The 19337-nt window shown below is 50.6% G+C and overlaps 1 protein-coding gene across 4 annotated transcripts in view; it reads right to left on the bottom strand.

Annotated features, from left to right (window-relative positions):
* Positions 1–196: 196 nt before the first annotated feature.
* Elmod3 (ELMO domain containing 3) overlaps positions 197–19337 on the bottom strand; it is a 22628-nt gene continuing 3487 nt past the window's right edge. The window contains exons 3-12 of one of the 4 annotated variants that reach the window (XM_015506310.1): positions 17264–17341; positions 16650–16719; positions 12374–12442; positions 11222–11313; positions 9484–9607; positions 9167–9289; positions 5006–5136; positions 1883–1959; positions 1511–1638; positions 197–1078 (exon numbers count right to left, since the gene is read on the bottom strand). In XM_015506310.1, the coding sequence (XP_015361796.1) occupies positions 879–1078; positions 1511–1638; positions 1883–1959; positions 5006–5136; positions 9167–9289; positions 9484–9607; positions 11222–11313; positions 12374–12442; positions 16650–16719; positions 17264–17341 (1092 nt within the window). In that variant the 3' untranslated portion in view covers positions 197–878. The remainder of the gene's footprint in view (positions 1079–1510; positions 1639–1882; positions 1960–5005; positions 5137–9166; positions 9290–9483; positions 9608–11221; positions 11314–12373; positions 12443–16649; positions 16720–17263; positions 17342–19337) is intronic. The other 3 variants (XM_015506311.2, XM_015506312.2, XM_048787775.1) reach the window with 3 other exon arrangements.

The raw sequence follows: 19337 nt of genomic DNA, 5'->3' as shown, positions 1-19337 counted from the left end.
ACTGGCCAGAGCTCGCACCTGCAGCCAGTGAGGATGGGCCTGGCAGGAGCTCAGTGCCGAGTCTGGCCAGGGCACAGACAGCTGCTCCTTCTTGGACCACGTGCTTCCACCTGCAGGGCTCTAACTGGGACCTGGGACAAGGCACAGGAAGGCCCTGAAAGACGGGTCCTGGAAGGATACGGTGGGGACCAGACCCTCCAACTGGAGCAACTGCTTTATTCTAGAAGTGCTGGTGTGTGAGCAAATTCCTCCTTCCTCGCTCAGGACAGAAAACCATCATGAGGAAGCGTACAGTCTCCCAGGACAAGCCCCTAGCTGGTGGGCAGCTGGGATGGGGCAGCCGGGGCCACCAGCCCAATGCCCATCTCTAGACCACAAACTGAGAGGGGAGGGGAGGCGTGGGGAGGAGCTGCGCCAGATGCCAGTGCTGCCCCCTGCTGGCTGTCATCGCTGCTCCTCCCCCTGGGATTTGACCCAGAGGTAGGGCCCAATGCTGCCAGGGAACCAGAGCTCCAGCTGTCTCCACCTGGCAAGCTCCTGTGCTGTGGAGGAGCATGGCACCCAAGATGGGCTGCTGCGCCTTGCACCACTCACTGCCACGGATGCTGGGATGCAGCCCTGGGGGCGGGAGCACGGGTGGGACGGCAGGACTCTACTTGCTCCGGAGGCAGGTCTGCAGGGAGCAGTCAGGTCTAGTCACCTGGAGCGGAGCATCTCGCACTGGTGAGGGTACCCAGGCCCAGGAGCTTCCCACCTCATTTGCCGAGGCAGGAAAGCGCCTGGCCTGGCCAGGGGGCTCTAGACGTGGTTTGCCATGTGTCCTTGGAAGCCTGGTGGCCCAGGCTGGGAGTCTTTCTATCAGCTGGTCTCTGGGAGGCTCAGATCAGCCCTGCACCCTCAGAAGAGTGGGGCTGCAGGTCACACACACCTGTGAAGGTGAGATCTGAGGCGCGAGGGGCTTGTGGCCCAGGGTACTTCTGTGGCAACAAGGAGGCCTGTCCCTTTGATGCCCGGGCCAGGTAGCTCTCCAGGGTCTTGAGCAGCCGCCGTGGGCTCTTCTTGGCCAACGCTTCCAAATCTGGAGGAGAGGATTGGGGAAAAGAAAGCTCAAGGAGCTCTGGGTACCCAACAGCCAGGGCGTTGAGCCTAGCAGCTCCAGTGAGCACTCCTAACCCCTGGGCCAGGGAGGCCAACGTGAAAGACCACCTAGGACGGAGAGTACCAAGAGAGCCCAGGCCCATGTGCTGCCTTATCCAGCTGGTCTTAGCTCTCAAGAGTCAGTCCCTTGCTGGACCCTTGGTTCCCATGTTTGATTCAGAAAATGTGACCCCCAGAGGCATATGGCCAGGAAGGAAGGGAGTGGTGGCATAGAACTCAGAGCAGCAGGCCCTGGAGGGTGGCTGCTGTGTGGGGGCAGGAGAGGGAGCTGCAGCCTGGAGCAGAAACCACCAGGGTCTCTGGACCTGAGACATGGTTCAGGGGCTGCAGCTCCCCAGGACAAAGAGCACACCTTTGAGAACAAAGCCAGAGTCTGAGATGGTCTTCTGCTGGGTCCTCCAGACGTGGGCGAGGCGGAGGAAAGTGGCAGCATAGAAGCTGTTCACCACGGCAATGACCTTTTGCTGCCGGTTACACTCCCTACGGGAACAGGGAGGTGGCCAGTTAAGCCACAGACGAAGGTAGACACCCGGGCACCCTCCCGTCCTCCCTCCAGGGAGCCCTAGAGGAGCCAGCCAAACCCAGAGTTCCCACTGGTCTCGAGGCAGCTCTGCCCCTGGGCCAAGTCGGGGAGCAGAGGTGGCTGGAGACTGGTGCACAGGGACTCTGCCCAGGCTCTCCAGGACTAGCAGGGTCACACTAACCAGCTGCAGGTGGGCCTCACCTGGAGAGACACTCCTCCCTCAAGGCCTGGATGGCGATGCGGGTGACGTTCACAGACATCAAACAGAAAGGAAACTGCTGGAATGGAGGGGCAGCGGGTCAGTGGCTGCCCAGCCTCACCCTGTTTTACCCTGAGCCCAGCTTGGCCAGAGGCAGTCAGAGGCTGAGGTGGCTGCTCATGCTGTCGTCCCATCTTACAGGTGAGAACACTGAGGTCAGTGGCTCTGAGCGGCTCTCCTAAGGCAGGGAACCAGGGTTCCACTGAGGTTATGTGCTCCGTAGCTGGGGTGTGCTCAGTGGCAGAGCATTTGCCTAGCCAGCATGAGGCCCAGGCTGCTACCCCAGCACAGCACACACAGAAAGAACACTGAACAAAGGCTGTAGTTCAGCTAATACTTTCTTAGTTTTGATAACGGTTCTAGGACTATACAAGGTTATTTCTAGCGGATGGTAAGAGAAAGATATATGGGAACTCTGGGTTACTTTTTCAATTTGTATGTCTAAAATTATTTCAAAATAAAAATTAAAGTGCATTATTTAGACTTGGCCTCTTTAAGACAATGTGACCCGATGGCTAAGGGTGTGTGGGGTCCCAACAGCTCCCTTCATTCCAACACAGCTTTGCTGCCCTACCTCGTTATTTATTTACTTATTGTACTGGGGATAGAACTGGGTGGCACTTTACCACTAAGCTATATTCCCAGCCTTTTTTGAGATTTTGAGACAGGGTCTTGCTAAAATTCTGAGACTGGCCTTGAACTTGAGGTCTTCCTGCCTCAGCCTCCTGAACTGTGGGAAATCACAGGTGTACATCACCATGCCTGGCCACCTATATATCCTGAATGTATTGAGGCCAAGCTCGTCTTCGCACCTCTGCTTGCAGTGGCCATACACCTCTCCCCAGACCCTCAGGTCACAACTGGTTTTCTGGACCCCAGCCCCACGAGCCTCTGCTAAGCCTTGGTTGGTCCACACCTCTCACCCTTCCTCAACTCCCCAAATCCTGCCTCCGTGTCCCTGGCAGAACAGTAGTGCTCCGTGCTCCCTACTCTAGCATGCCGCTGCTGTGCATTAACAGCACGTGTTCCCACACTCACTGACTCGCGGACCTGGCTGTGTGCCCACAGTGCTGCTGTCGCGGGTGTGGAGGGGAGGCACCTCTGCTCTGCAGACCCTTGTACATGCTCCTCCCACAGCCCCCAACTTTCATTGCCACGTCATCAGATGATATTGCCCACTTGCAAATTTCAAGTATTTGGACTTATGTGAAAATAAAAACTACTGAAAAGTATCCTTCCCACTACCATGCCTTGTTTGCTCCCTTTTGTGACCAAATTCCTTGAAAGAGTTGTCTAATTTACCATCTCCAATTTATCCCTCCAATTCCCTCTTACACCCAATCTAAATCAAGGTCTTTTGTGTCTAACCTTCATTGAAAATGCTCACACCAAGGTCCCCGGGGACAAACCCAGACACTGCAGATGCTCCTCTCCGTAGTCGGCACCATCAGCCCAGGTGGCTCAGGCCTGCTCCACTTGGCTTCCAGAGTGGCACCCATCCCTGGGCTCCTGTCCTGCTTTCATCCCACGCTGCCCACTCATGCTGCAGTGGCTTAGGCTGCCTCACCCCGACAACCACCTTCATTGGAGGTTCCCAGGATTGGAGGTTACCAGGGGTTCCCAGGATCCCTCGCACACGGTGTCCTGGCCCCCTCAAGAGTTTCTGATTCCTGAGGTCTGGGGAGGACGCAGAAGGTCCATTTCTAACAAGTCCCAGGAAGGCTGATGGAGGGCACCTCTGGAGCCACAGGTCTAGCCCACAGCCCTCTCCCTAATTCCACACTCATATATCCAACTGCTTACTAACACTGCCACTTCCAAGTCTGAGGGACCTTTAAAAGTAGGTGTGGAAAATAGAACCCCAGCCCTGTTCTCCTTTTCAGCTGCTTGTACTGAACAACCCCACTGTCTGTTTTCTTAGCCCTAACCCTGCTCGACCCTCAACACAGCTGCTCTACACTCTTATGCCCACACTGACTTCTGTATAATCAGTATCTCCTCTAGAGACCCCCAGCCCGAGCCCCGATCACCGCCAGCCTGGACCTGAAGAAAGCTCTCCCTGAACACTACCCTTCACCTTAATTTAACGGTAAGAACAGCTGCTCAAAACCTGTAGCCGCTCTTCATCTGACTCAAGGGAAAACCTGGAGCCCCTCCTGTGGCTGGCAGGCCTGTGGCATCTGGCTGCCACCTCTGGGCCAAGTCTTGCTGCGCTCCTGTGTCCCTCCCACTCCCACTGGTTTCCTTGCCATTCTCCCTCTGCCTGGAGTGTCCTTCCCCAACCTCCTTCAAGGCTTGGTGACATCTTGGCTCACCTTTTGTGGGATCCTGTCACCACTCCTCTCTGACCCACCCCACTGTGCCTTCTTAGCACTTGCCGCCTCTCACGCTCTAATGGACCTGGGCACTAAGCCTACGTCATGCCAGCTCTGCAGGGGATCCTGTCTTGCTCCTGAGGCATCCCAAGCTCCATGAGAAGTGACTAACATGGGATGTGAACGACCTCTATGCAGCGGTGAGTGAGCCCCAGCTCCCAGGAACCTGGGCTAGACGAGGGAAGGAAGCAGGTCAAACTCGTCCTCTAAAATGGAGGGACTACCTCCTATCACTGCTTAGGAAACCATCAGCCCTAAGCCCAGAAGGCAGGGCTGGACAGACAGCAGGACCCTGGTGGTGAGTACAGGGTCAGCTGAGGGCTGACTCCTTGCCTTTAGGGTCAGGAGAAGCCACCAACCCTGAGCAAGGGTCTCCTCAGGGTGCAGAGGGTGAACAGCCTTCCCGTGTGTGTCCGGTGCTCTGTGTGCAGTCCCATTTAATTTTCTCAAGGAGTCAGATCCAGTTGCTGGGATCCCCATCATCAGATGAGGAGACCAAGGCTCCACACTGCTGAGAACTTGCTCGAGACCACATCTAATGAGTGGTGGAGTTCAGACTCCAACACATCGTATGACAGGGTCTGACTCACTGTCCGAGAGCCTTAGCATCAGTCTCAACCAGCGAAGTCCTCCCGCCTGCTCAGTTCCTTGCTCCAGAGCCCTCTCCTCTGGCTTCCCACCAAAGCCCACCTGAATGTGGTGACGAGACAGGCGGAAAATCTCCTGGGCCATCAGCAAGGTCTTTGCATCCATCACCAGGTACAGCAAATGCAGGAGGGCAAGGAAGCCCGCCCCTCGAAGGTCTGTGGCTGGATTCGCTCCTACAACAGCCATGAGAAAATTCGACATGATGGTGAGTGGGCTCAACCAAGCCCTGACCCCTTGACCTCCAGGGACTTGCTTGGGGAGCTGCCCTACACCAGCCCCTTTCCGCTGGATCTCCAGGGCCACCCAGGCCTGTCCCCCGGCATGCTGGGGGCCACCTCCGACAGCAGTTTTCTCTTGCCTGCTTGGCCCTCTGGAGGCACTTAAGAGCCTTTACAAGACATATCTGAACTTCTGGTCCCAGGGAGATGAGTAACACACCCTCCCTGTGATTCCAACAAGAACAGCTGCAACAGCCAGGCGCCTCCGCCGGGCCAGCGCTCTGAATCCTGGAACGACACTGTGGTGAAGTTTTTGGGTTTCTTTTTGCCTAATATATTTCATCCAAAAGCTGGAGAAGAGTGGCAACCCAGAAATGCCAAGGGAAGCATGCGACGCCTTGAATGTATGCCCCAAATTTCATGTGCTAGAAACTTAACCCTCAATTCATATATTGGTGGCTTTGGGTGGTAGGGCCTTTGAGAGGTAACCAGGCTGCGATGAGGCCACCAGGGTGGGGCCTCCACGAAGGGACTGGCAGCTTCACGTGAAGAGGAGCGACTCAGGGGATGTACTTCTCTGTCAGGCCATGTGCTATCCTCTGCCATGTCATGTCACAGCAGGACGGCCCCAGCCAGAGGCCCAGCAGACGGGATGCCACACTCTTGACCTTCCCAGTCAATATACTCACAAGCCAGATTCACTTCCATTTTTAAAGAAGGTATTTTGTTATAGCAACAGAAAACAGATTAAGGTAGCACAAATAGAGAAAGACCCAAGAAAGCCTGCTGTTCTGGCCAAAGGGCCAGGAGAGGAGCAGCCTAGCAAGAAAGAACATTTTATTTTTATTTATTTATATTTTTGGTACTAGAGACTGAACCCAGGAGTGCTCAACCCCTGAGCCACATCCCCAGCACTTTTTATGTTTTATTTTGAGATAACATCACATTAAGCTTTTAGGGCCTTGCTAAATTGCTGAGGCTGCTCTTGAATTTATAATCCTCCTGCCTCAGCCTCCCAAGCTGCTGGGATTACAGGCATGCACCTCCACGCCTAGCCAAGACATAACACTTTAGATAATAACCATCCTATCCAGCCAAACAGGACAGAGAAACATGTCCCCACTGGTAAGGAGCAACCCTGCCCTCTCTGCACAGTCAGTGGAGGTCATGTGAAAGTAGCTGTGAAGTACTCCTGCCCCTCCCAGCCAGTTTTGTCCAGAGGCCCAAAGGGACACTTGGGCTTTACCCAGTGAGGTGACAGCCCTCCTTTCCCCACTGGCATGGCATCCGAGGAGGCCTGCTAGAATGGGAGATATAAATGAGATCCAGAGTGTCTTCACACAATACTCAAAATGTCCAGGATGTAACAGAAAACTACACACGAAGCTGAGAACAGGATGATCTAATTTCTCATCCTCAGTGCGCATGAGAAATGACCCTCAATAGACACAATGCTAAGGTGACACAGAGCTGGGGTGACCTGGCAAGGCTTTCAGAGCAGCCATTGTAGGCAGAAGAATGCCTCACACCTCCATCTCCAGTACCTCCGAACACACTGCATGGGAAAGAGATTAAGATGCTCATCAGCAGAGCAGGTGACTTTCCTGGGCTCTCGGGGAGGGCCCAGTGTGGTAAGAAAGGTCCCTAAGAGCAGAAGAGGGAGGCACAAGCACAGGGCCAGAGAGAGGGTGGCTCATAGGAGCTGTTTCTGGCTCTGAGAAGAAGGAATGCAGGAGGCCTCTGGAAAATGGGAAAGACAAGAAGTGGATTTTCCCTTAGAGCCTCCAAAAAGGAGGGCTGCCCATGAAGCCTTGATCTGCGTGGGACCTCTGGACTGCAGAATCAGAGGACAGTGAACATGCTGTGTTATTCCAAGCTACGAAACTGGAGATTTGTCACAGCAACAGCAGAAAACTACCACAGCAGCTCTGCCTCTCAAGAGCCATTATGAATGAATATACTTTGCCTTTTCTCTTTTCAGTGCTGGGGATGGAAGCCAGGGCTTTGTGCACATTAAGCTCGTACCCCACCTCTGAGCTACGCCTCTAGTTCCACTGAAGAAATACTAATAAGAAAAAAACAAATGGAAACTTTAGAAATGAAAAAATACATCAAATAAATCTAAACATTGGAGATAAAGAATGAGAGATCAGTGACTATGAAGGTGGAACAAATAAAATTACCCCATCTGAGCAAGAGTACAGGGGAAAGAGCAGAAATGAATGAAGCCTGGGAGATCTACTAGGTTGTAACAAAGATCTAAAGAATGAGCAGAAAGCACTGGGGATGTGGCTCAGTGGTACAACAGCTGCCTAGCAGTGCGAGGCCCTGGGTTCAATGCCCACAACCACAAAACCCAACAGCAGCAAAGGTCTAACTTTGTGGCCTGAGCACAAGAGAAGACAAAGTCTGAAGAAGTATTCAAAGTAATCATGGGTGGAAATTTACCAAATTTCACAAAGGACAAAACTGACAGATTCAAGCAGTTGAGCTAACCCCAAGCATGTTCTGGTCAAAATCCTGAAATTTAAAGACAAAAGCTAGGCATGATGGGCGCCTACCTGTAATACCAGGCCAAGACAGGAGGACTGCAATTTCAAGGCCAGCCTCAGCAATTCAGCAAGGCCCTAAGCAACTTAGCAAGACCCTGTCTCAAAATAAAAAATAAAAATGGAATGGAGATGCGACTCCTGGGTTTAATCCCCATTATTAAAAAACAAACAAACAGACAAAAGATCTAGGAAGCATGGACAGAACCACACTTCTTAGTCATAGGGGAGGAAGTCAAGCACCCGTGGACTGTGGACTTCTCACCAGACACCACGAGGCCAGAGGGAAGCAGTGTGCCTTCAAGAGCTGAAGGAGAAACAGGCTAACCTTGGCACCCACAGACCTCCGAGGAGGGGAGATGGAGGCATTCTCAGGTGAAGGGAATCTCTAAACTTTCTTCCCAGGAGACTAGGAGAGGAAGTCCTGGAATAAGAGGAGGGAAGAACAAGGCGAGGAGCAAGTAGGTGCATGGGTGGGACGCCAAGGCCCCTGTGGCTTATTTTTGTGTTGGGAAGGGAACCCAGGGCCACCATACGCTGGGTGAGCGCTCCACCACCAAGCTGCGCCCCAGCCCTCCCTCCAGAGTTTTTGACATCATGTTTGATGGTGGAAGCAATCAATTGTCTGGTGTGGTTCTCAATACGCAGGAAGGACAACTAAGCTAAACAGGCTTAAACACACTGCCACTACCACCAGATTATAACCAAGTGTGGATACGTAAAGCCTTTTCTAATTAAGGTCATTTGCTATCCCATACAAATATAACCTGATATGATGAAAAAAAAGTATTGTTATGGGTCAAACTATATGTGCCTTGACCAAACAAACTCCATTTTACCCCGAGACTCCATTTCACATAAGAAATGCTTTTCCCATGTGAAACCCTGCTACGTAACCCACCTCCTGCTAAGCACACGCTGTTATTCTTATACAACATATTAAGTTCTCTTTTTAATTCCCATTTTTCTTGAGCAGTGTACTACTATACTCTGAAGTGCACTTCCTACTTTGCTATGTTTTGACTTACTGGTAGCTCATGGTTTCGGGCTATAAAAGAGATACCCTACTTTCTGCAAGGGATCAAGATACGCAGAGGCAACTTAGTTGCTGCCCCTTGGCCCCTGCTTCAAGACTGACCCAGTGATTCCCAAACATGCCGCAAATGTATCACCCCAAACAAGTGAGATCATCTTCCTTTAATTTTAAAAATATATAATAAGATTTTCACTAGAAAAAGAGCACAGAACCCAAATCAATCCTATTCCAGGTCCTGTCGCTCCTGAGGGTCGCCTGGGGTCTTTCCCCTCCTGACCTCGGCCTCTGCCTTTGCTGTGCCCTTGAGGTGTCTCCCCCATCCTGCCTCACACTGCTGGCGCAGCCTCTTCCCTGGTCCTGGGACCAGGGGCAAGCAAGGGGAAAGTGCATGTCTCCTTACCCTGGAAGCCCAGGTCCTCCCAGTGGTCTCCCCGGAGGGCGCAGTCCAGCTTGGAGCCAGTCAGCTTCTTGTAGATGGTCTGGAGCACACGGCCATGCACTGGGTCTTGGCTGTCCAGGCCACCTGTCCCCCAAAACACCAATGCTTTGCCGACTATCCTGTGGGAGGACTGGGTACTCAAGACACCCTCCTCTCAGCTCCAGCTCCCATCTGCCCTCAGGTGCATGCAAGAGCCCTGGCCTGGCCTTGGATGAGTGGCAAAGTGCTCTATCCCAGCACCCAGACAGTGTGTGCCCTGTGGCAGTCCCGACACTCACACTGGGCAATGGTCAGGACCAAGTCCCTTTCTTCCCTAAGGCCCTGGTGGAGCTTTGGAGGTCCAAAGAGGCAGTGCCGGAGGGCGGCGAGCCCAGTCCTTCGAACAGTTGGCTGTATTCTCTTCTGGGGAGAAAGATTACAGGTAATGGGCCGAGGGCCAGCTTAGCCTGCCTTATAGAACTGACCATCATCTGGGGTCAGTTGGCTTCCCAGTTAGCATCTGCCTCTGGGAAGTGAAAGAAGGCAGAGATTGCCAAGAACCCTCCAGCCTCCCAGCGGCTCTTCCAGCTTCTCTGTAGGGAGAAAGAGGCGCCCTGAGGTTGGCATTCCCTGCCAGTTCTGTGCACTTGGTCCTTTGGAATTTTCCAGCACTAGCTCTTCCAGTGACTCCTGGGATGCCCAGCTCTGAGGAATCCCCATGTAGTCAGACAAAAAGGTGGCCAGGGTTCCCAGCAGGGCTGCCTCTACCCTTTACAAGGGGCTTAATGGGGACTCACTGGTGTGAGAAGCCTCTGAGGTGTGGCTGCAGCCCTGGCCATGACCAGCGCCTCCTAAGCTCGGTTGTGCTGGCTCCTTATGGTCAGGACCACTGCTGCTAGCCTTAGAACATTCTTTTTTCTTTTGTTTGAGGGGTTGGGTATGGAGCTCAGGGCCTCACACACGCAAGGCAAAGACAAATGCTCTACCACTGAGCCCACCTCCAGCCCCGGCCTGGGGATACTCCAATCTGGGTAGCTTCTGACTCTCTGGACTCTACTGACCACAACTCCTGAGCCAGGTTCCATGCTGACGATCTGCACCTGCCTTCTTCTCAACTGACTGCTAAACACTCAGGATGTCCCAGAAAGCCCAGCCTAGATTCCCCCATACTCCCTCCTTTTCTAACCCCACATATTTCTTAAGTTTAGCCGGCGGCCAGCACAGGCTTCATAGATGAAAGTTCAGAATATGAGAAATCGCTAGGGAGTTTTGAATTAAAGAGACAGACTCTAATCACCTTTAAACCAGATCCAGGACAGCTTCTCCTAGCTCCAGCCTCCAGCCACCTACTGTGGTAGTGAGGTTTACTGAAGAGGCTAGCGAGAGAGTGAGAACACGCCAGGGAGTGGACTTTTATTGGGGAACAAAAAATTCTGGGGAAAATCCCATCCAATGAAGATTAGCGGGGGGCAATGTCCCAAGGTCAGGGGCGATGACTGGGTGGCCAGGCACACCTCCACACAGACAAGCCCTCGGACCTGAGAAGGATGGGGAAAGCTCTGGACACAAGATGTGCCTAAGAGCCTCTCGCCCAGCCAGGGAGGTAACTCAAATCACGTTCAAGGATGGCCTCCCACACTTAAGATTCCTAAGTGGCTCCTGGATCCTTCAGGGAGCTTGCCTCCATTGGCTATGACTCACTCAGCTCCTTGGACAGCTGTGTTGCCTCCCCAAGGCGCTTCCTGGTCCTTGGTTACCACCTCCCATCACTAAGAGGGAAGAGCAGGGGACAGCTGCACAGGCCCCTGAAGGACAGGGCCACAGGAACTCCACAGGCACAGTCCCACAAAGCTACCAGTGCCCTGATGAGTCATGGGCCCTGGTCACTTGAGAACCTGTGCTCCAGTGTTCCCTAGGTGAGATGAGGCCCTCACACGGAAGCTTCCAACTTGCTGGCCCAGGGCCCTATCCTGGAGGGAGGGGAACTCGGCTCCTGGGAAGCAGGAGCCTTCTTGAGAGCCCAACCCTCCCTGTTACCTTGAAGGAAGAGAGGTCCAGAGTCTGGAGGTGCTGCAGGGCCTCCCCAAAGGAGATGAGCTGTCCAGGCTGGTCTGAGCAGCCCCAGCTCTCTGTGGCAAAAGGGAGGATACTTGAGGACTTGTAACAGTCGTCATTCTGTCCGCAGACCTTTACCTAGAGCCTCCTGGTTGTCACCCCGGAGCCAAGCACTGGCTTCCAGTTGAACATCAGACACCCACAGCCACAGCCTTCCTTTCTTTATTTTATTTTATTTTTTAGTTTTAGAACTAAAATAAATAAAATATCTTTATTTTTATGTGGTGCTGAGGATCAAACCCAGTGCCTCGTGCACGCCAGGTGAGCACTCTGCCAGGTGAGCACTCTACCATTTGAGCCACATCCCCAGTCCCTGCCTTCCTCTTTCAAGGAGCTGGCTTTACCTGCTGGACTGGACTGTTCAGAGTTGCTAGCTGCCCTCTGCACTGAGTAGAGAGAGAGGTGACCTGCAAGGGTCCCCAAATTCTACCCATCTTTGAGGGAGTAAGTCACTGCCTGGAGTGGGTACCCTCAAGGGAGTGTGCTCCAGGTTTGCTCAGGGGCATTCCTGATTTCTACTCTGTCCTTCCCACACCGTGCAGGCCCTTCTCCTATCCTGTTACAGCCTGCAAGGAATTAGCTTACCGTTCTCCCTAGAGGAGATGGCTAATGCTATTCCCTGTCGCATCTCTCTAGGAGCTTGATGGAGCTCAGGCTAGGTCCAGGTTCTAGCTCAACCCTCCCACACCTCTATCTGGACCTCTCAGAAACAGACTTGGGGCCATTTGTTCCCAGACCTCAGAGCACTCCCATAGATGGCTTTACCCTGTCCCCATAGCCCTCTTGAATAGTGAACGACCTGACCATCCTGTGTAGGGTCCCTGCTGCCTGCCCTATCCTCCACACCCTGCAGAGGCTGCCCCTACTCAGGGTCCTCCTTGCCTCCCTCAGGGCTAGGTGGATGGCAGGCAGTGCTGGCAGCCCTGGTGTTCATCTCCATTCCCCTAGAGGTAGAACATCACCATCCTTGGGTTTGGAAAGAGATTTTATTCTATGTCATACTGCTAAAACGAGAACACTCAGGAATCGTCTCCTAATCCCAGAGCCCCAGAACTACTAGGTGCCCTCGCTTACCTGCCTTGGGGTGGATGGTGTCCACGGCCTCCCATTCCTCCTGGGCCTGGAGCACCTCTGCACTCACGACTGCAAAACAAAGGGAGCACTCCTGAGACAGGGCCAGCTTGCCTGCCATGGGCTGCCGGCTCCCAAGGCCTGCCGGCTCCCAAGGCCTGCCAGAGTGGGCTTTTGGAAGGCAGCACTGGTGTCCTCCAGCTGCCTTTCCAGGCCACCACCCCCACAGAAAGTCCTCCCTCTGCGGGACACACGCGAGTCCCTCACAGTCCAGAGCCTTGCCTCCTTGCTGCCTGGGGACCAGCTGGGTCCTCAACTCGCTCTGCCTTCTCTGCCCTTGGGTCCTCCCAGACTGCTAGCCAGGAAGCTCAGATCCCTGCTGGTTAGCTCCTCTCACTGTAGGTGGGCTCCCGCGCCTCCCTCCCTGACAGCTCCTCTGACCTCAGGTCTGGACTAGGAGACCTGATGCTCGCCATGGTGTCCTAGCTGTCTCCCGCTGGGCGGTGAGTCACAGGGCAGGGTTCGCCAGACCCCAGCACAGTGCCACACGCATGGCAGGGGCTCTGCAAATGCCAGATGAACTAATGTACTTCCATGACAGTGGAAAGCAGGAGCAAAAGGGCAGCGGCCACTACACAGTCTTCTCTCCAAACCACAGCTGCCACTCTAGCCCAAACTGCTGGGGCACCTTCTGTCACAAGTGTTTCTAGTTTCTAGGTGTGACATCAACCAACAACATGAAGGATGGAGACTTCACTAATAACAGCAAGGACCACAGGTAGGCTAGGATGGCTCCTCCTGCCTCACGGTGTCGGTGAGGCCCTCATGTGGTGAGGAATTATCTGGAGAGTACTATGGTTTGGACATGGCTTAAGCGTGTTTCTGAGTAGAACCCTTCCAGTGTTGAGATTCAATTCTACTGTGAGTGGTTAAGAGTGGGGACACAGTCTGACTCTCCTACTCAGAGGTGGGATCCTCAGGAGGTGACTGGGATTAAATAAGGACATCATGGTGGAGCCCAAGATTGAATACTAGGGGCTTTATAAGAGAGGCCAGAGGAGACACACAGGTGTGATCCCGATCTCCTCCCTTGATATGTCCCACACCATCTTGGGCCTGCCAGCAAGGCGATCACCAGAGGCATCCTCAACCTTGCAACAGAGCTGAGCCAAAATAAACCTCTCTTCTTTATACTCACTCAGCCTCAGCTATTTCACGACAGTAATGAAACATAGATAAAGAAATAAGTATACTTGCAGGTTAAATGCCACCAAATGCTTATGGAAGTGAGAAGAGACAGTGGCAGAGAAGCAACAGAGAAGAGTGGCTGAAAGCACACCTGACAGCCAGACGAGGTGTAAAGGTGAGACCCCCATGGCCCACTGGTTGTGCTTCTTGGATGAGTTACTTAGTCAATTGTACCTCTTCTGCAGCCACTGGAGAGTGCTGCAGCCCAAAGGTTAGGGTTCAGTAAACACTAGCTATTACTACTGACACAGACACGGGCTCAGGCACAGCCGACTGCGGGCAGTGGCAGCAGGTGAGATGGGCCCGCCTGTGGGGACCTCAAGGAAACCCTGTCTTTGCCACCTCCAGTCTGAGGCAGCAGACACTGAGACTGAGGGCTTCCAAGGTAGACAACTTCACACAAATACTTGACCTTGGATGGTCAAGAAAATAAAACTTGCCTTCATAGCTATCAAGAATACAAACAACAGGGGGCTAGGGATGTGGCTTAAGCAGTAGCGAGCTCGCCTGGCATGTGTGCGGCCCGAGTTCGATCCTCAGCACCACATACAAACAAAGATGTTGTGTCCGCCGAAAACTAAAATAATAAATATTAAAAAATTCTCTCTCTCTCTTAAAAAAAAAAAAAAAAGAAATGGTAACATGCCTTGGAAGCTTTAAAAATAAAGAATACAAACAACAATAAATTTGATGAGGATGTTGGGAGGAAGGCACACTCATACATTGCTGGTCGGACTGCAAATTGGTGCAACCAATCTGGACAGCAGTTATGGAGATTCCTTGGAAAACTTGGAATGCAACCACCATTTGACCCAGCTATCCCACTCCTTGGTTTATATCCAAAGGACTTAAAATCCACATACTATAGTAATGCAGCTATATCAATGTTCATAGCAGCTTAATTCACAATAGCTAAACTGTGGAAACAAACTAGATGCCCTTCAATAGAAGAATGGGTAAAGAAACTGTGATATATATACACAATGGAATATTACTCAGCATTAAAAGAGAATAAAAGTATGATATTTTCAGGTAAATGGATGGAGTTGGAGAATATCATGCTAAGGGAAATAAGCCAATCCTAAAAAACCAAAGGATGAATGTTCTGATAAGTGGATGCTGATCCATAACGGGGGCTGGGCATGGGAAAAATGGAGGAACTGTGATTGGGCAAAGGGGAGGGGAGGAGGTGAGGAGGCATTTGGGCAGGAAAGATGGTGGAATGAGATGGACATTATTACCCTAGGTACATGTGTGACTATACATATGGTGCAACACTACATCGTGTACAACCAGAGAAATGAAAAGTTGTGCTAATATTGTGTACAATGAATCAAAATGCATTTTGCTGTCATATATACCTAATTAGGAAAAAAACAAAACAAAAATTGCCTTTAGCATGCAGGGCCCCTGGGAGATCAAATGAGGAACAAAGTGACTAGCCAGAAAGGGAGAAATGGAACAACCATAAGGAATGCCTATGGTCTAAGAGAATGTCCCCACCTTTATCCCCACCTTCCTGTGGCTGTGATTCTTCACCCTCAGACCTTCACCTCCAAGCACTGACATCAATCTTTCACCCTGTGTTCCCTTACCCATAAATGCTTCACCAAAGCCTGTGAGCAAGGAGTAGAGAGCTCAGCAGCAAAGGGGTAAGGATTTTCTGTCACCACAGGTTAGACAACAGAAAGTACTAGCTCTTGGCTAGCAGTGTCAAGGGCTGGGATGCAGCTCACTGGTAGAGCACCTGGCTGGCACGGGTGAAGCCTTAGGTTCCGTCCCAACCCTGGGGGAAAACCAAACACACACACTGAAACCCACTAGAGATACCAGGCCAGCACCTACAAACTGGAGATAACACCCAAACCACTTAAGAGCTTTTCCAGTCCTCTTAGAGACCCTCCTGCTTCCAGAGAAAATCCTGACCAACAGAACACCACAGGGCAAAGAGCAGACCTTTAGGGAACTGGTTCAGCTTAGATTAGTACAGGTGCTTTTCCTTTTGAAGTGTCTGCTTTATTTTGCCTCTCTTCCATGTATTCATAAGTGAAACAAAATTGTTGATTTAGTCATCCTGTGTAATTGAAATTAGCTAAGAACAATATGAAAAACTTTTAAAATATGATAAAAAGTATCTGGCACAAAAAATTTAATTATAAAATATTTGGTATTTAAGGTAAAAGTTATTTACTAATGTTGGGTTTGTCACCATACAGTATGGATGATATTCTATTAAGAGAACTTTGTAGATGCCCAAATAATTTTTCTACATTACAATATTTATAAAAGCTCCATATTTCTTGGAGGTTATATTTTAGTGTGTAAGACTTAAAGTTAACAATACATACCAATGAGTACTTACCACAATCCATATTTTTTGGTATAAAGCACTTTATCTACATTATCTCACTTAATCCTTACAAAACTCCCATCATACATATTCTTACACAATCTGTTCATTTTTTCTTTCATTTCTGCAGTGCTGGGCCTCTTGCATACTAGGCTCTACCACTGAGCCACCACCCACCCCCACCTCCGTTAGAGGAAAGGATTAAAAAGGTTAAGTGATTTCCTCCAGGTTATGTAAGTGAGAGAGCCAGAATTTAAACTAGACATATGACTCCACAATGGCTGCTTCTGAGCTAGTGCGGATCTCTCTCCATAATAAATCAGCAAGTTGAATGAACTTTATAGAGTACAGGGCAGTACCATGGAAAGCAGATAAAACAGGAGACTACTCCAACACCTTTTCACAAATGTGGACTCATCTTTGCACTATCCCTTTGAGGATGAGAGAGACCAATATTTCTACTTTAGGCAGAGATTACATGATTTTCCCAGAGGCACACAGTGAACTAGTAGCAGAGCAACTCACTCCTGATCCAGTATTGATTCTAATTATCCTTGAGGAACATAAATCCACAAAATTCTGAAGGATAAAGAATATAAGAAATTCCAATGATAAATGATAGATCCATACAAGGTCTGGCTTAGGCCCCACCCCGATTCCAGGGCCCCGAGAAGTCCTTACCACCTGGCTCCCATCCATTAGTTTCTGCCGTCAGGGCCCGGAGAACATCATGAGTCTTCAACGCTGAGATCTGTGGGGCAGGTCACCTTTAGAGAGAGGGCAGAATCCATGTGCCCCATACACACAAATATTTCCCACCCACTCACACTGAATATCCTTGAAACTGGAGGCCAGAGGCTCTGGTGATCCACTGATAGGTGGATTAAATTTTTTTGTTTTGGGGGGTAGGGGGTGCATGCTGAAGATTGAGCTCCCATAGCCCCAAAGTCTATTTTAAAGGAGTGCCTGGAAAGCTCCAATTACAACGTGGAAGCTGGGCAATGTGGAGACAAGTGCATGTGTTCTTTGATAGTGAATGAACAGACATTCATACAACACCTTGAGACTACAGAGTGCCTTTGTACTGCACTGCCTTATACTCTGCTTCCTACAGCAGCTACCTTACTAGACAGAAGTAGTGTGGCTTGTCTGCACCCCCACCTCCACTGTGAGCCCCTGGAGGGCAGCACCTATGCCAGCCCATGTCCCCAGTGCCCAGCACAGCACTGGCCTATAAAGCAGCATGGAGCAAAGGCCTGTGCTTGCAGGAGGCACCGAGCGTGGGTGATACGTACAGGAATTCCTCTGAAGTCCATGAGAGCACCACCATTCTTGTCATGAGCCGCAGAATGCCCAGGAGATACTCTTTTAACCTGTGAGACAGGCCAGGGTCAATCTCCTAGGACATAACAGTTCCCCAAGGACCACAGTTTAAATGCTGCACCTTTACCAAGAATCACAAAAGACATGAACTCCAGGGAACTGTCATGAAGAACTTCTATTTAATATGGTGTGAAGAAAAACGGCAGGCTGGGGAGATAGTGTGGTGGAAGAGCTCTTGCCTACTGTGTGCAAGGTCCAGGTTTGAGCCCCAATAGCATGAAGAAGAAGAAGAAGGAAGAGGAGGAGGAGGAGGAGGAGGAGGAGGAGGAGGAGGAGACGTCGATGGCGACAGCGGTGGTGGCGGCAGTGGCTAGGTGCTGTGGTGCACACCTGTAATCCCACCAGCTTGTGAGGCTAAGGCAGGAAGATTTGAGTTCAAAGCCAGCCTCAACAACAGCAAGGTGCTAAGCAAAATACAAAATAGGGCTGGTGATGTGGCTCAATGATTGAGTGCCTCTGAGTTTAATCCTTGGGATCAAAAAAAAAAAAAAATCAAAAAACAACAACAAAACAAAACAACCCTCAAAACTAAACTCACCTGAAAAAGGCAAAGGATTTGGACATTTTACACAAAAGGAAACGTGTCATCCTTAAACATGAACAAATGCTTAAACTTCCACATGAGAAAAATGCCAACTAAAACTACTCTAGAGATAATGCTGCAGTTGTCAGATTATCAAAGATCAGAGTGTGAGAGCTGGAGCTCAGTGACACAGCCCTTGCATAGCATGTGGAAGGCCCTAGGTTCAGTTTCCAGCCCAGCCACTGCCCTCAAAATGAACAAACAACCAGCCAACAAAAAAGTCTGCTAAGACTGTTGGCTAGAGCGCCCACACAGGGGAGTTGATGGCACTGACCAGACCACACACCACACACCCCGGCTTGGCACCTGAATTCTAGTGCCTCACGCACCAGACACTCATCCCTGTGCAAAACAACATGTACCTTGACAGTGTCACTCACTGCAGCACCGTTCATAATAGCAAGGGCCTGAAGGACCCTCCGAGTCCACCAATGCACTGATTAAGACACCTACTGCCCAGGAATCCAGTGACACATGCAAGACTGTGAAGAAGGAGGAGGATGCCTGGTGGGGCCATCTCCACGGCTTCTCAAGGAAAGGCAGAGCAGACTGTGCAGGTCACCTCGCCACTGTCTTCATAAACCCATAAGCACCTCTGAATGACTATGTCCAGAGTTACACCCCAGGAGGCAGATAGATCCATACAAGCAGGAAAACCAAATAGTGGGGGACAAAGATGGAAGCTAGTTTTCACTATATGTATATCCCCTGTAATATTTAGATTCGAACCACATGAATGTTTTCTCTAAATTAAAGAAAAAACAGTAATTAAAAGAAAACAATTAACAAAGAAAGAAATCAACACTTATGTCAAGGCCCTGAAATCCTAAATTATCCCATTACTCTAACCCTCCTGTTAATTTTTGGTAACTAACACGCCTTACACACAGCTTTGACTTCTTTATGTCCTGGAAGCAAGAATGGCAGCCCAGGCTTCTCACCCTTGAGACACCATGCATTCTCTCTTGAATGTGTATCTATCTTCCTAAATAAACTCGTGTTTATGCCTTTATTTTTATTTTTTTAAAGATATTTTATTAGTTGTTGGTGGCCTTCTATTTATTTCTATGTGGTGCTGAGAATTGAAGCCAGTGCCTCACACATGCCAGGCAAGCACTCTACCACTGAGCCACAACCCCAGCCCTATGCCTTTAATTTAAAAAAAAAAAAAATGGCAACCTAGGCATATCACGGCTGACCAGAACCCCCTCCCCTCAAAACTGGCCTGTGTCAATTATCACTATTTGCAGATGACATGATTCTATACCTAGCAGACCCAAAAGGCTCTACAAAGAAACTATTAGAGCTAATAAATGAATTCAGCAAAGTGGCAGGCTATAAAATCAACACGCATAAATCAAAGGCATTCCTGTATATCAGCGACAAATCCTCTGAAATGGAAA

Source organism: Marmota marmota, unplaced genomic scaffold (genome assembly GCF_001458135.2).
Source record: "Marmota marmota marmota unplaced genomic scaffold, marMar, whole genome shotgun sequence".
NCBI classification, from domain to species: domain Eukaryota; kingdom Metazoa; phylum Chordata; class Mammalia; order Rodentia; family Sciuridae; genus Marmota; species Marmota marmota.
This window is presented reverse-complemented; position numbering and strand designations above follow the sequence as displayed.